Source organism: Myxocyprinus asiaticus, chromosome 14 (genome assembly GCF_019703515.2).
Source record: "Myxocyprinus asiaticus isolate MX2 ecotype Aquarium Trade chromosome 14, UBuf_Myxa_2, whole genome shotgun sequence".
In the NCBI taxonomy this organism is placed as follows: Eukaryota; Metazoa; Chordata; class Actinopteri; order Cypriniformes; family Catostomidae; genus Myxocyprinus; species Myxocyprinus asiaticus.
The window spans coordinates 28988531-29004580 of record NC_059357.1 but is presented as its reverse complement, the minus strand read 5'-3'; the positions used below and the strand labels follow the sequence as shown (position 1 = coordinate 29004580).

The 16050-nt window shown below is 36.9% G+C and overlaps 1 protein-coding gene across 3 annotated transcripts in view; it reads left to right on the top strand.

The window, feature by feature from the left end:
- Positions 1 to 16050, top strand: part of LOC127451335 (lethal(2) giant larvae protein homolog 1-like) — a 73867-nt gene that overhangs the window by 40513 nt on the left and 17304 nt on the right. For all 3 annotated transcript variants that reach the window (XM_051715930.1, XM_051715928.1, XM_051715929.1), the window contains exons 7-17: positions 539 to 674; positions 2231 to 2285; positions 2374 to 2528; positions 3606 to 3823; positions 5022 to 5089; positions 5271 to 5424; positions 9306 to 9410; positions 9898 to 10190; positions 12496 to 12649; positions 13112 to 13253; positions 14643 to 14926. In XM_051715930.1, coding sequence (XP_051571890.1) covers positions 539 to 674; positions 2231 to 2285; positions 2374 to 2528; positions 3606 to 3823; positions 5022 to 5089; positions 5271 to 5424; positions 9306 to 9410; positions 9898 to 10190; positions 12496 to 12649; positions 13112 to 13253; positions 14643 to 14926 — 1764 coding nt within the window. The remainder of the gene's footprint in view (positions 1 to 538; positions 675 to 2230; positions 2286 to 2373; positions 2529 to 3605; positions 3824 to 5021; positions 5090 to 5270; positions 5425 to 9305; positions 9411 to 9897; positions 10191 to 12495; positions 12650 to 13111; positions 13254 to 14642; positions 14927 to 16050) is intronic.

Below are 16050 nucleotides of genomic sequence, written 5' to 3'. Positions count from 1 at the left end.
TTTTCTTTCGAAACACTCCAGCCACACTGATTTTTTTTTTTCCAAGTGTTTTTCAAAAGTTTTTCATCCACATTGAAACATGAAAACTTTTAAATCCCCTCACTCATTTATCTTGAGCGGCGCTATCAAAGGGAATAGCAGGCACAACAACGCAGCTACAACATGGGCCACCATCTTGATTGTTTTGGGTTGAATGGATCATATGACTATTTCACATCAATATTGAAAAACAAATATATTTGTAATTGACATTTTGCTCACCTCATCCACCAGAGTTTGTCACAATGCAATGAAGTTGCTTACCTTTTAAAAAGGCCTTTGCAAAAGTCTTCATAGCCAGCTCACTAGGTTTTGGAATGGGGCACCAGCTTTCAAAATCAAGAGTCAAATTCAAGAGATTTGTCCGATTCATAAGATGATCTTTAAATCAAGAGTTTTTGATGTTAAGTTTCTTGTGCAGATGGTTTAACTTGAACCCTTTGGCTTTCTTTTGTCTTTATTTGATGTCTTGTATTGTGCTGGACTGTCACTCTTGCAGCAGCTGGAGAGTTTGGTCTGGGAACGTTCGGGGAACAGCTTTGTCAGTTCCCATAGTGATGGTGGATACATGGTTTGGGCTGTCAGCAGTAGCACTCCATGCACTCATGACCCCGTCTCGTCCACTATACCATATGGTGAGCCACTGCACATGCCAATTACACACGCTTTCCTTTTTGTCTTTCTCTGCTACATATAGATGATTTGTTTGCCGTGTTTTGGTTTTTTTTTTATTATGTTTCCAGGAATGTTGGTTATTCATGTTTTTGAGATGTTACAGACATTACATTAATTAATTACAGAAATTAGCATAATTAATTCTGATTCAAAGTATAGGCCAGCATCATACAATCGCTGCCAACCATGTTAAAATTAAATTATACATTATAAATTCCAAATCTATGTACTGATTACCATTGTCCCATGTCTGCCAAACATGTTGAGTGGTCCAAACATCATCTGCAGCCTGAAACTGAACTTTTGGTCAGATTTTAGGAGTGAATGCACTTAGCTGCATAGGAAACCTATGGCATGCTCCCTTGCTCCCTATTTAGTGAATTACTTAACCTCCAGTGTGCTGTCTGTCTGCACTGGTCTCAGAACAGTTAAAAATGCACCTTATTTTCATCCTGACTCCATATAAAGCCTCTGAAAGCAATATATTTTGCTTTTGGATGAACCCATTGATTCTCAATGTGATAATGCACAGTGAATATAGAATTTCTAAGGAAAAAATATCCTTCAGTACACATTAGTGTACATTGTGTTTAGCAGCATGGTGTTTCACTATAAATCACTCAAATTTAAAAAATGGCATATCGAATGAAACTAGAGACTATAATCTTCTGACTTCCAATGTAAAAACTTAATTAGGTTCCTTATCCGATGTAGTTTTGTTGGCGTTTCTCTGAAAGACAAACTCCGCTGTGGTCGCCACCATGTTGTTTTGTCACACGACTCCGTATTTTGAAAGTTTAACCCTTTACTGACAGCACGGAGTCTCCTGAACTGAGGTCAATCAGTTTAAATGGAATTAAATTATGCATATAGCGAAGCCAAAATAAAACAACCACGCCTGTGTATGCAGGGTCGCACAAGGTGCAGTTGAAGTTGAAGTTCCTATGTATGCTGTGTATTTGCTTTTTCTTCAATATCTGGTCCAACTCATCCATTTCAAACATTTTTAAAATAAGTTACTTTTGTAAATATTCACGTATGTAGGCACAATGTATTTGTCGACAGAACTAATTTACAGCGCAAGCATAAGCCTTCAGATCAATATCTTCATGAGGTAATGAGAAACATAAATTCAATGTGTCCAAACTTTTGATTGTTAATTTAGTTATTCCAGTAGCCACAAGCTCTTAGACGGCTTCGTCACCCTGTATGTTTGCTTAACTCACACAATGTTAGGAAATGTTCTATAGCAAAGCTTCAAGTCCATTTTGCTTTTCTAACAGGCCATTAAAATCCCACTCCAGACCTATTAAAGGGATTGTAAACCTCAAATGCACTTTTCACTGTTAGCCGATGGTTTGTTGACTTAAACGGTTTGGAGTTCTACAGATATTTTCCAATTTTTAACATCTGCGTTTTTCTCTTCAATGTTTACTACACTCTGCCAAGATTTTTGATGGTTTCTGTCCAACTCACTTTCTCTTATGTTTTTGCCCCTCTGTTTTACTCATCTCAGGCCCCTTTCCCTGCAAAGCTGTGAACAAGATCTTGTGGAGGACAACAGAAACACGGTTCGTGCCGTAGTGTGTGAAATGAAATCCCTTAATCACATGTTTCGGCTCTGCCTGTTTGATTTAGAATCTCCTATTTTCTCTGCAGAGCTCCTCTAGTGCTGTTCAGTGGCGGCATGCCCAGAGCAAGCTATGGAGACAGACACTGCTTAACCATCCTCCAAGACAGCAACCACGTCACCCTTGACTTCACCTCCCGTGTCATAGACTTCTTCACAATTCATTGCACAGACAGAGATAAGGGTGAGCAGGCCATCCGTGGTTGGAATGGGGTGGCCTGAATGGCTGTACAATTAATCAAAATAAAATGTAAATCGTGATGTGACCTTGAGCGAATACTAAACTGCGAAAGGCTGTGATTTAATAAAATAAATCAAAGTTTGTGTGCTGCTCTGTCCTGGGGCCACATAGCAATGTTCAAGTTGACTGGGTTCCTAAAAAATAATAAGGAATAGTGGGCTGAGATCCTATTACAAAGTGGACAAAAACAGGTACACACTGAACTGGTACAATGTTAATACACATTGTATTCCCTCTTTGTTTCACTGTTTAATTGCTTATTTGGTTGTTTGTGGCTGAAGTAAAAAAGGTCAGAGTTTGGTTCTTTTTAAGAGGACTCAAGAGTGAACCCTCAGAAAGTGGCCACTTAGAAAGTTTAAGAATATGGTCAAAAGAAATCACTTACTAGTTTTTTGTTTCTTATCGCAGTTCAAAACACAAGATGTTTTAAAATAATTGCAATATGACCTAGTGGCCTGGTGGTTAAATTATTTGGGCTCATAAATCATGGTGATGGAAAACCTGGAATTATCTGGGAATTTTCCATGCTGGGAAAAGTCATGAAAGTAATAAAATCATGGAAAAGTCATTTCTATAGTGAATTTACTGTACATTTTTCTAGTTTTGCTCTGCTCTGGAATATTTAATTGGCTACATATAGCTTGTTTATAGTGAATCATACTTTTGAGTCCGTTCTTTTCAATGAACAGTTAAAACCAGGCCACAAATCTGTCTAAATTATTCATTAGTGAATCATTCTGAATCTAAATGATTTTTAAAGTCCTTATCCAATAATTACAAATGACTGGAAAGGTCATGGTAAATTCATGGTAAGTCATCATTCAAAAAGTGTCAGGACCCCTGGTGAAAAATTGTAGGTTCGAACCCCACAAGTTCCAATCCATGAAGCCAGCATCGTTGAGAATGGCACTTGGCCCCAGGTTGCTCCAGGGACATTGGCTCTATAATAAATGTACTGTAAATGGCTAATACATTTTCTACTAAATAGCTGTGTGCTAAATCAGCCTCTGTGTCCTATAGAATTTGATGACCCTTCAGCCCTTGTGGTTCTTTTGGAAGAAGAGCTGGTAGTGATTGACCTTCAGATGGCTGGCTGGCCCACAGTCCCTGCTCCTTACCTGGCTCCTCTGCACTCCTCCGCCATCACCTGTTCATGCCACATCTCAAATGTGCCGCCCAAGCTGTGGGAGCGAGTGATCAGTGCCGGCCAACAACAGTGTCCTCTGCAGAACTATGAGGTGGGTGAACGGGTGCTCAGACTTCACAATGGTGACCAGTAAGCGGGGGTTAAGCTTTGATTTTTGATGTGGGGGAACCCTAAGATGTGGTGTTCTGGAGCCATATTACAGAAATGTCTAACTCTAGAATCCTATCTTATATAACTTTAACTTATCAGCTCTCAGCTAATGAGTTAATACAAGAAGTTTCTGTAATACAAACCCTGATGACCAACCCCCCACCCAGTGACACTGCATACAAAATTTTACACATACTGAATGGACTGACAAACTGCTAGTATTTTATTATTTTTTTAAACAAAGGTGGCCATCATGTATTTGACCTGTGCTACTTTTCTTTCACTTTTTCTATGCTGATTTTGGGGGACATAACTCCTTTCAGAAGTTCTACATTCTAAAGCATTTTCGAATTCCATCGATCCATCCATCTTCTGTAGCCGCTTGTCTTATGTAGGGTCACGGGTATTGCTGGAGCCTATCCCAGCTGTCTTAGGCCGAAGGCAGGGAAACACCCTGGACAGGTGGCCGGTCCATCACAAGCATTATCGAATTATCCATGAATATAAAAATTGTACCTTTTATTTCAACAACACAGGGCTCCTAATTTTGCATTTTGTGTTTTCCAGGCCTGGAAAAGTAATGGAAATTTCTATAGTGAATGTAAATTTTTCTAGTTATGCTCCGTTCTAAAATGATTCCTCGAAATTGTTCTTGTTGATGTTTCTCGTCTGTAGCTCTTTTCGTGAGAGTTCTGCGGGTGCAGATTATGTAAAAATATGACTGACTTATTAAAATATTTTTCCATTTTACTTTTTTGGTATTTACTACCAAATTTGTCTTTTTATTATCCATTTCAGCAGGAAACTAAAAGTTGGCAAATTACATATGACATCTGTTATGTGTATAAAGTTCAAGTGTATGAAAACATCATAAAAGAAACACCGCCCTTCATTTTAGGTTATTGTTTTATATAAATTAATCACTTCAGTAAGCTCATACTGTATTTTTGGATTTAACTGCTTACAACCTAGTGGTGTGACTTTCTAAAGGGATTTTATTTAACAACCATCAATAAAACAAACGCCAGCATCAAAGTCCTTGTTATTTCTTCAGTGAATGTAAAGATTGCCAGATGTTTTGTTTTTTCTCTCCCGTTAATGTGCACACAGAGTGATCTTCTCTCTATATATTATGACAGAATTGGCCGATATGTGGAGGGAAAAATTTAGCACCTGATCCAAACCAGAAAGAACTGCTGTTAACTGGGTGAGTGTTTTTCTTTTTATTGCTCTGCTCCAATGTCTCATTGCAAATTAAATAATTTAAAATGCTGCTTAGATGTTTATTAAAGGTTTAGATGAAACATCCCATTAGCCTTGTTGAATCGGATAACATTATGTGTGTTTGGATCAATTGTCAGGATCATGTCTTATTTTCGTTGCTTTAGTCACGAGGATGGCACAGTGCGTTTTTGGAATGCATCGGGAGTCTCTCTCAAACCGCTGTACAAACTGAGCACGGCTAACATCTTTCAGACCGACTGTGACCACAATGACAGCTTGAACCAGGCCGGGGAGGAGGAATGGCCTCCTTTTAGAAAGGTCAGGGATTAATGGGAGATTTTCCCTCATTAAAACAATGTTTAAAGGTATAGTTCATCCCAAAAATGACAATTCTGTCATAATTTACTTAATGTTATGTTTCCAAACTGTATGCCTTTCTGGAACACAAAAAGAAACAGAATATCCAAGCTGCTCTGTTTAATACAGTGAAAGTGGATGAGGACCATGGATGGCTGCGGTCACCTTTAAATTTCATTGTAATGAAAAGAGCAGTTTGGATATTATGCTAGATAACTTATTTTTGACACAAGAAAGATTCATCCAGGTTTGGAACGACATGAGGGTGTCATTTTTGCCTGAACTATCCCTTTAAAGGTGAAGTGTGTGTAATTTCAATTCTTCAATACTTAATCCTATCAGAGAGTCAAATATAAGTAATTGGTTGGTTGATTTCCCAGGATCAAATTCTGTTTAGTGACGCTAATGTCGCAGATATTACACACTTCACCTTGAAATCACACCAACTGAATACTTGATTTTATTTTATGCTGCTGTTTTCTTTCAGAACAAGGGCAGTTTCAGCTCGGCAAGTTTCTTAACCTTCTCCTCTTTTTGTTTACCTAATCCACCTTTTCCTCTGCTTTACAAGTGAAGTGCCGACTGAAGTCTGGCGTGTGGCCCATTTTAGCATATGGGATTCACACTGGAGTTGATTCCCTTTGCACCATAATTCAAAGCAGACTTTCTGTCTGAGGACTGAAATGCTTTGCTAGTGTCTGCTGAAGATGAAGATTGCCTTTTTTTTTTTTTAAATTCCCTTCATAACGTACATTTCTATCTTTTTTTTTTTTTTTTTTTTTTACCGCAGCTGTGTAGCTGGGAGCAGACATGTTGTTTAGGGGAAGGAAATGTAGTCTTATATTGTTCACCACATTAACTGAGCACTTTATTAGAAACACTATGGTTTGACGTGTTGTGCATTCTGAGATGCTATTCTGCTCACTACAATTGTACAGAGTGGTTGTCTGAGTTACCGTAGACTTTCTGTCAGCTAAACCAGTCTGGCCATTCTCCGTTGACCTCTCTCATCAAGGCATTTCTGTCCTCAGAACTGTCGCTCACTGGATGTTTTTTGTTTTTGGCACCATTCTGAGTAAACTCTAGAGACTGTTGTGTGTAAATATCCCAGGAGATCAGCAGTTACAGAAATACTCAAACCAGCCCGTCTGGCACCAACAATCATTCCACAGTCGAAATCACTGAGATCACATTTTTCCCCCATTCTGATGATTAATGTGACCATTATCTGAAGGTCCTGGCCCGTATCTGTATGATTTTATGCATTGCACTGCTGCCACTCGATTGGCTGATTAGATAATCGCATGAATAAGTAGGTGTACAGGTGTACCTAATAATGTGCTCGGTGAGTGTATGTGAAGATCTATGAGCATGTGATGTTATTTTCTGTAAGACTACATACAGTGGTCCCCAAAGTATTTGGACACTTGAGTCACAGTTAAAATTGTATAACAATGACTTTGCATTACATAACAAAATATTAAACCAAGTGGCATTTATTTTAACCCTATGGGGTCTGAGGGTGTTTTGGGCCCTGGAGAAGTTTTAACATGACTTGACATTTGTGCTTTTTTCAGTTGCTTAAAAACATATTAATGGCTAAAGTCTGATAACACTGTATTCAGCACAAACTGGGCTACAATAATATGTGAACAGCATGTATATACATGTATGTACATGTTTGTATTTTTGAGAAAATAACGTTTATGCGTGGTTTTTGAAAACTAAAATGTTAAGTCACTGAAATAAGGCCATATATCACATACTAAACATTTGTTCACAAGACTTTTGAGAACTGGATCTTGTAGCCTAGAGTTTTTGCTACAAAAATGATGTGAAAACCATCCTGATCACTCATTCATACAAAACAATATAGTCATTTAACTTTTGTAAGACACTTTTAGTGTTAGGCTATATGCGAGGAGGTGTGGATGATCATGAAAATTGATGTGATTCACACCTGAGGAGAAAAAGACCCCTCCCCTGAGAGAGAATGAATGTGAGGAGACTTAATGAATGAATGTATTATCTGACTATACATTTTCTTTATGTAAAGACTTTACTTAAACACTTTAGACCTACACTACCATTTAAAAGTTTAGATATGTAAGATTTTTTATGTTTTTAAAAGAAGACTCTTCTGCTCACCAAGGCTGCGTTTATTTGATCCAAAATATAGCAAAAACAGTGATATTGTGAAATATTTTTACAATTTAATATAACTGTTTTCTATTTGAATATATTGTAAAATGCAATTTATTCCTGTGATCGAAGCTGAATTTTCAGCATCATTACTGCAGTCTTCAGTGTCACATGATCCTTCAGAAATCATTCTAATATGCTGATTTTCTAATATGGGCATATTTACAGCACATTTTACACATTTACACCCAAACAGATATTTGCAAGCACAAGCTTCGTTGATGATAATAAGGCAGCATAAACACTAGTTAAAATATAATCTAAACATTCATATTATTTTTATATCATATTACATATCATAATTATACTGCATACAATTTAAATACCTGCTTTAGCCAAAACAACATTTAAATGTAACTAAAACTTGCCTATTACGACATATTTCAAATGTCAATACTCTGAATACTGGCTGGCAAGTCTGGAAATAGTCCAACTAGTAAAATATGTACATGTTTATATAAAATAGCATGTCAACTAATGTAAGTAAAGACTTACTGATCCGAAATTGTATCCTCCAATTGATCTATTGGATCAAGTCGCTCTTCAAAATGCAAATGTTCATCGTCGGATTCCCTGTGTTCTTTTGAGGAAAATGTGAACACTTCATCACTATCCAGAAGCTTCCTCACCTGTGTAGCGTGACATCTTCCAAATGTGCAGAAAAGTGAATGAACTTGATACTTAAGGCATTGTTGGGGGCGTTTACCATTTGCATTGATCGCCTCAGCACATTACCATATGAATAGTGCACTCTGCTGGTGGGTGTGTTCATATTAGGGATAATTAGCTGAGCCAGGAGAAACTGTACATCACTTTGTTTCATACAGATTACATTGCAGGAGAATATTTGTTTTAAATTTGAATTGTTTTATTTAAAAGTAGACATTTTAAGCTTTCTCTAGACATATGTTTCATGTTTGTGTGATAAATATTAGTGGAGTTTCACTTCATTTTTGTGACATGTTTCAGAAAGATTCTCGCGGAGACAGAGACGGCTGAAAGCACACCCTGTTTATTTTCTTTATTTTACAAAAGCACAAGGTTTTGTTGTTATTGTGAGTGTACACAAATAAAAGTAGACCCTTTATAGTTTCTAATGATGTCTTACACTTATCTGTATGCCCAAAAATGACGGCGTATTTTAAGTTGTTTCCGCTGTTATGAGGAAAAAAATCCAGCAGGACGGCCAGCTTTAACCCTCTGGGGTCGAAAGTTTTTTTTTTCAAGTGAATCATTTTACAAAATGTTTAGGTTTGAAATTATACAATAGATGTTATTTCACACATCCACTGAAAATCACAAATGTGTGCAAAAATGGTTCAGAAAATGTGTTGGTTTGTTGGGGCTCTATCACCATATGTTTTCAGATGCCACTAGGTTTGATATTTTGTTATCTAAAGCAATAACAATCATACATTTTTATGTGTGACTTGATTGTGGCCACTGTAGATGGTCTTTAATATTTCTTTGGCATATGGAAGGTATTTTGTTTTTCTTTGTGACAGCGTTAGGTGTGCTTTTGTACCATAAATTCCTCTTGAATAGGGCATTGAAGCTCTATGTTTGTGCAGCCTTAAGAATCTAAAAAAAATACATTAACGAAGAATAACAGTGTCTGTTTGCTTTTAATTTATTTCCAGGTGGGCTGTTTTGATCCGTATAGTGATGATCCCAGACTAGGAATCCAGAAGATCAGCCTCTGTAAATACAGCGGGAAACTGGTGGTGGCTGGCACTGCTGGACAAGTAGGATTGATACTTTTTATGATTGATACAAATATATTTATTAAGGCTACCAATGGATTCAAATATTTACAATCAAGTTTTTTTTTTGTTTTTGTTAATGCAATTAAAATATATTTGTCTTTCAAAATTTAGTGCATTTATTCAAATATTTAACTATTTTTTCAATTCTCTTAGTCTGCCACAGTCCTCCAATGGTGTGTATCTTTTATTGGTGATATTTCATACTTGCTGATCTTAAGAAAATTCTAGCATAATGACTGCAGAGTTTCACTTGAATTTAATTTATGTATTGAATGTTACGAACTGACTTTAGGACACTGAGAGAACAGAACAAAACGGTTTTAATGTGAAATTAGGTAAAACGTTAACTGTTTAATTTAACAGCATTCAATATATTTAATTGGTCACATTAACTCTGGCAACCCTTGTATTGTTTTACTCAGAAAAAGCAGTATTAGTAAATTCATAATTGTTGATTTGTGCACAGGTTATAGTTATGGGTCTTAGTGATGAGAAGTCCGATCACATGATTGATGTGGCCACAGTGGATCTTCTCCAGGACCGGGAGGGTTTTACGTGGAAGGGTCACGACCGGCTGCCTCCTAAGAGCGGCTCTGTAGTGTTTGCTCCTGGATTCCAGCCGGTCGTCCTGGTGCAGTGCATGCCCCCTGCAGCCGTTACCGCGGTAACCCTGCATGCTGAGTGGAACCTCATTGCCTTTGGCACCAGTCATGGCTTTGGCCTGTTTGACTACCATCGGCGAAATCCAGTGTTGGCGAGGTAAATCAGGGGGCCATCCAAGGCCTTGTTACTTTGCCAAATACTTGTTCAGGACCACTTTTAATGCTGCTTTATTTGCTTCAGCTTCAAAGAGATAAGTCTAATTTGCCATAAAGATATTCATAGTATCTGAATAAGCATTTCCTTCAGCACTTACAGTGCACAAGAGCATCAAACGATATTAATAAAAACCTGATTTTTGTTTTGTTTTTGGTTATTCAAAAAGGAATTTAAACCTTTAAGCTCTGAAGGTGTTTTTCTGTTTCAGTTGCATACCCAAAATTAAAGGCCTATAACTCTACAATGATATCAAACATTTGACAGCCTACAAAATTGCTGAGAATTCACAAAAAATTTAGCTAAAATGTTATTTCTTATTTGTGTTTTGTTTCCAATCATGTCAACTGTATCTGAGAAAAAATTTGTGTTGATACGACAAAGCAATCAAAAGTTATAGCATTACAAAAATATTTTATCATAGTGTCCAAGTAAACATTGCCATGTGTCCAAAAGCCTTTCCATACAAATAAGTAAGGGATAATCCACAGCAAGGTCTGCGTTAAACCATTTTAAATGCATGACGTGGAGGCGAAGAACCACCCTCCGCGAAGTGCATTTAAAATAGTTAAACGCACACCTAGCCGTGGATTATCTCACTTATGGCATGGTCACTTGCCAGAATTGATTAGTTACAGCTGTCATACATTTGTATAAAAATAACAGTTAATTTAAGGGTTGTTATATCTACAGCTCTGCCTGTTTTTCAGAGAAAAAGTAGTGCGACCACACACTTGGTCAAAACTGTGAATTTAAATGCACAATCCAGAAATAATAATATCCACAGAACAAAGAGGGATTGGCACTCCAGAGAATTTTATTTATTTATTTCACATAAATGTGGAAAACCCAACATTACAAACGTGGCATTGACATTAAAAGTAGCACTTACTGTTTGATAAGGGGAAAACCATTCAAAACAATTTGGAACCTGCATATTTTTACCTCTGAGTATCTGTATGGTATCCATCAAGGCTGCACGATTGACTGAATTAAGAATCAACTTGCAATTTCTCCATGAACGGTAGCACTTCACAGCAAAATGCTGCATGCATTTTGTAAACAAACAGTGCTTCTCTTCAGCGTTTGAGTCAGAGATATGTGAGTGCAGGGAGCCTCTAGTGGCTATAGGTTGCACTTCAGCACATAATATACACAACACATTGCAGTTTAAATCATCTTGCATTGCCTTGCCAGACAGCAAAAGATGCATTTAATAGGTCCTGATGTTCTTCTCTCACCCTCCAAGCTGAATACCATGATATTATGTATGCTGATGGAAGTGGTTAGGAAATAATGTTATGTTGCTAGGGTTACAAACAGCACATTAATATCGAACAGTGTCTAAAACTGACCGGAATACCTGTGCTTTCAACGGTTTGAACCGCACGCATTCCAGCCAATCAGAATAGAGTATTCGAACAGACTATGGTATAAAACAATAATTGTACATAAGAACTATTTACACATGCAAACATAACGTTGAATAAAGATTCCACAGAATGTGGGCCTTTTGACTCAGTGAGTCTGCGTTATTTACTTGGCACCATCTGCTGGTGGCCATATGTAACATTGTGCTTCATGTGGATTATCTAATGACCTATGCAACAGATTACCTTGTGTGTGGGCTCGTTTGCAAAATAATCACCTCCTCTAAGTAATGGTATGTGATATTTTATGTTCTGTTTATTTTTTGTAAAGTTAAAAGTGAAAAAGCGGCATATAAGCAACACCAACATAATTGTGAAAGATGTAGCCAAGTTCGGAATGGCATACTACCATATTACTCTTATTTCTGCCATAGACAAACATGACAGAAGTAGTAGGAGTAGTATGGATAGTATGCCATTCCGAACTCACCCATATACTTGGCTATTACTTGCTACATTTTTGTCTGCGAGTAAAAAAAATATTGTGGTTGTATTTGACTCTTAGAGCTTTCCAGTGACATGTGACACATGGCTATTTGATCAGTTTGATGTTTTTAATGATTGCAATAATATGTACAGTTCCTTTATTTTTTTTTTATTTTTTTTTTTAATTATCAAAACAGAACACTTCTGATTTGTCTGCAAATTTCAAAGCACTTGTCTAGTTTTGGTCATAATGTCTGCATGTATTGGAAAGTAGAGCTTCTAAGCTTTCAAACTATATTTTGTGTTGGTCAAGACTGTAGTGATTTGATGGTTATTTTGTTTTCTCCAAGCTTAAAGGGTTATGCACTTCTTAAGTTTGTTTTTTGTTGTAGGTGCACTCTACACCCCAATGACTCTCTGGCTATGGAGGGCCCTCTCTCTCGAGTGAAGTCTCTAAAGAAATCCTTACGGCAGTCTTTCAGAAGAATCCGGAAGAGCCGAGTTTCAGGAAAGAAGCGTGTTGTTGTTAATAGTCCCACCAGTAAAGTGAGTGCCGGTCATTATATTGTGTATCTTTTTAGCTGTGTGTAAAAATCTCACATAGTCATGGAAAACCTAGAAATAACAGGGAATTTTAAAAGGAATATTCCCAGGCTTGGAAAAGCCATGGAAATGCAACAACAACAACAACAAAATGTAATGGAAAAATAATGTACATTTCTGTAGTGAATATAGATTTTTCTAGTTGTGCTCTGCTCTGAAATATTTAATCAGCTAGAAATGGCTCTCTTTGAGTGCAGTCTCTATGAATTTATTTTTTATTTATTTTTTTATCCTTATCCAGTAATCTGTAATGACTAGAAAAGTTATGGAAATTCATTGGTGAATAAGTGTGGTCAAGGAAATCGTACGGATTTTCTGTTAAGAAATTAGAATCATTTTGGTGTTTTTAAAAAGCTTTCGACCTTCTGTTTCTTTTGAATAAGATCCTCACCTGTCTCTCTTCAGGTGCAGGAGGCTAATGCACATTTGGCAGAGCATGATGCTGAGGTGACACCGGTTCAGAGACGGATTGAGCCCCGCTCTGCAGACGACTCGCTGTCTGGTGTGGTGCGCTGCCTCTGCTTTGCTGACACATTCCTCAGAGATGGTGAGGGAATAAAATTATTGCAATGTTATAAGCAGGCACAGAAAGAATCTGTGCAGATTTTAGGGGAAAATATGTGGAATGGATTTAAACATAGTACAGTAAATGTGTTCCATCACTGCTGAGAGTACTACATTTTTATTAGCAGCTGAAAGCATAATCAAATAATTTAATATAAAGAAACACACAAGTGGCTGGATTTGTAGAGCTTTGTAAAGGATGTGCGTTGCAAATCTGTTCTGAAGGCATAGATTCCTTTATTATATGATACTGATACTATTAAGAATGTTTATCACAAACTTTCAAATAATTAAATTCATTTTGAGTTGAATAACTGATTAAATTAATCATGTATACTGATTTTTCATTTTGAGTTAAATTTGTAAATGGTTAAGCCAACAATAATGTTGTGTAATCCTGGTTCTTTGTAGTGGGAAAAAAGCAAGATTGTTTAGTCTCATAACTGATTTGAAAATTACGAAATTTTAGCCTTGGTTGTAATATTTGATTTCCACCGGGGCCTATTTTTTATTTTCTGTAAGAATCAGACTATGTACATCAGAAAGATGGTGAGTTCGGAGTGAAAAGTAGGTCCTTTTCTACTTGTTTTTTTTTTCTGTTTGTTCTGTGTGACGTGTGGGCTGTCCCTGAAGACACTGCTGAATATAGTCTAACCTGATCGAGACTTTTACACACTCACCCACATTTGTGTGTTATTAAAGTAAGTTATTTACACTGTTCCTGTATATTATGATATCTGGATAGTCTGGGCCACATAAGCACAAAGCAGCCCTGCCCCATTTTCCTGCTCTACAAATAATGAGCTCAAACAGACTGTTGCATAATAGTGATCAAATAGTTTTTGGAAAGAGGTGAATTCTCCAAGAGGGACTTGGGAACAAAGTTTTATTGTTTCTTGATTACAATATATTTAAATGATGAACAATAATGGGGGGCAAATATCTTTGCCATTAACAATGTGAGTGGTTTATGTTATTGGAACATTATAGTATGTCAGGTCAGGTACAGTTGTCTGAAACAGCTGTGCTGACTGAATAGGGCAAAAAGGGTATTCACAGTTTCACACCAAACACATGGATGTAATATGTGGTATTTTGAGGCCTCATAAATAAGTGTTGAGAAACAAATTTAAGTTGTGATGCACCCATATCAGGGCTGCATTTCAATTCCTGTACTACAACTTGACCATTGATGAAGTATGTAGTGTTGTTAGGCAGATTAATGTATAAATACATTCCCAGACACACTACATGAAGCAGTTTTGAGGAACACATTATGATCATGCTCTTAAGGCAAAAATATAGTTTAACATGATGTTCTCACCATGGCTGCCACTTGATCAGATAATTTGTTCCCCCCCTTTTTTTTTAGGGACGCACCATGGCCCTACAATGTGGGCTGGCACGAACTCTGGCTCAGTGTATGCATATGCTCTGGACGTGCCCTCTCAAGAGAAGTTCTCGGAGCAGAACGTGGAGGCCCTGCTGGGGAAGGAGATCCAGCTGATGCACAGAGCTCCAGTGGTGTCCATCGCTGTGCTGGATGGTCGAGGAAACCCTCTGCCTGAGCCGTATGAAGTCTCTAGAGATCTGGCCAAAGCACCAGACATGCAGGGCAGCCACTCGGTTCTTATTACTTCTGAGGAGCAGTTTAAGGTGGGGACATTTCATGGTCATGGTGGATTTATATTGGCATGCTGTTGATTGCCACAGAAAATAATTTCAACTTGTCCCTCAGTTTGTAAAAACAGAATTGTGTTTACAGTAATACTCTCACTATGGAAGTCTATTTGGCAAGGCATTACACTAGAATAAACATTTCGGAAGAAGAGCAACAAGACTTTATGGTATTATCAAGTCAAGTCAAGCTCTTCATTGTCATTGTACGGGTACAATGAAAATGATTTTTTGTATACCAAAAGGTAAAGAAGTAAACATAGATACAAAAATAAAAAAGAGAGAAGTAAATGCATAAATAGGAAATAAATGTATTGAATAAAGAAAAATGAAGAAATATACATAATAATAAGAATATACATACTAATAGAAATCTACATAGGGACAAAGTTAAATGCTTGAAGGTGTAGTGTGCATAGAATTAATCTATAAGCAAAAGCAAGTTTTTTGATATTAGGTAATGGAAGCACTATGGTAGTGCAAATATATTGAATGTGCAAAACGCTCATTCATAATTCAATACATATTAACATAAGACTAGTTTGACAATAATTGCTTACGAACCTTGTCCAAGTTATATCCGAACGTCTGTCATGACCATGATAAACCAGTAACCCTGGCAACTCTCAAGTTGTTTCAGTTGACAGCATTTGTGGCATAATGTTGATTTGATTACCACAAAAATGTATTTTGACTTGTCCCCCCTTTTCTTTGAATAAAGCAAAAATCAACGTTACAGTGAGGCACTTACAATGTAAGTGAATTGGGCAAATTTTTGGAGGCAGAAATGTAAAGCTTATTTTATAAATGCTCTTACATTAATTCTTCTGTTAAAACTTGAGCTGTAAATTTTGTTTAAATCTTCGTTTTAGGTATTTTGGGTTTACGACAATGTCTTCATGGCAACAAAGTTGTAAAATTGGCTATAACTTTACACAAGACAAAATTAGTTGGCGATTTTATCACACAAAAATCATGTTAACATGCATAGTGTTTACATCTTTTGGCTATATTTTTTAAACAGTAAGTATTATAACATTCACCTACGTATATTGTAAGTGCCTCACCTGTAACCCAGATGTTTTCTTTTTTTTTTTTTTTAA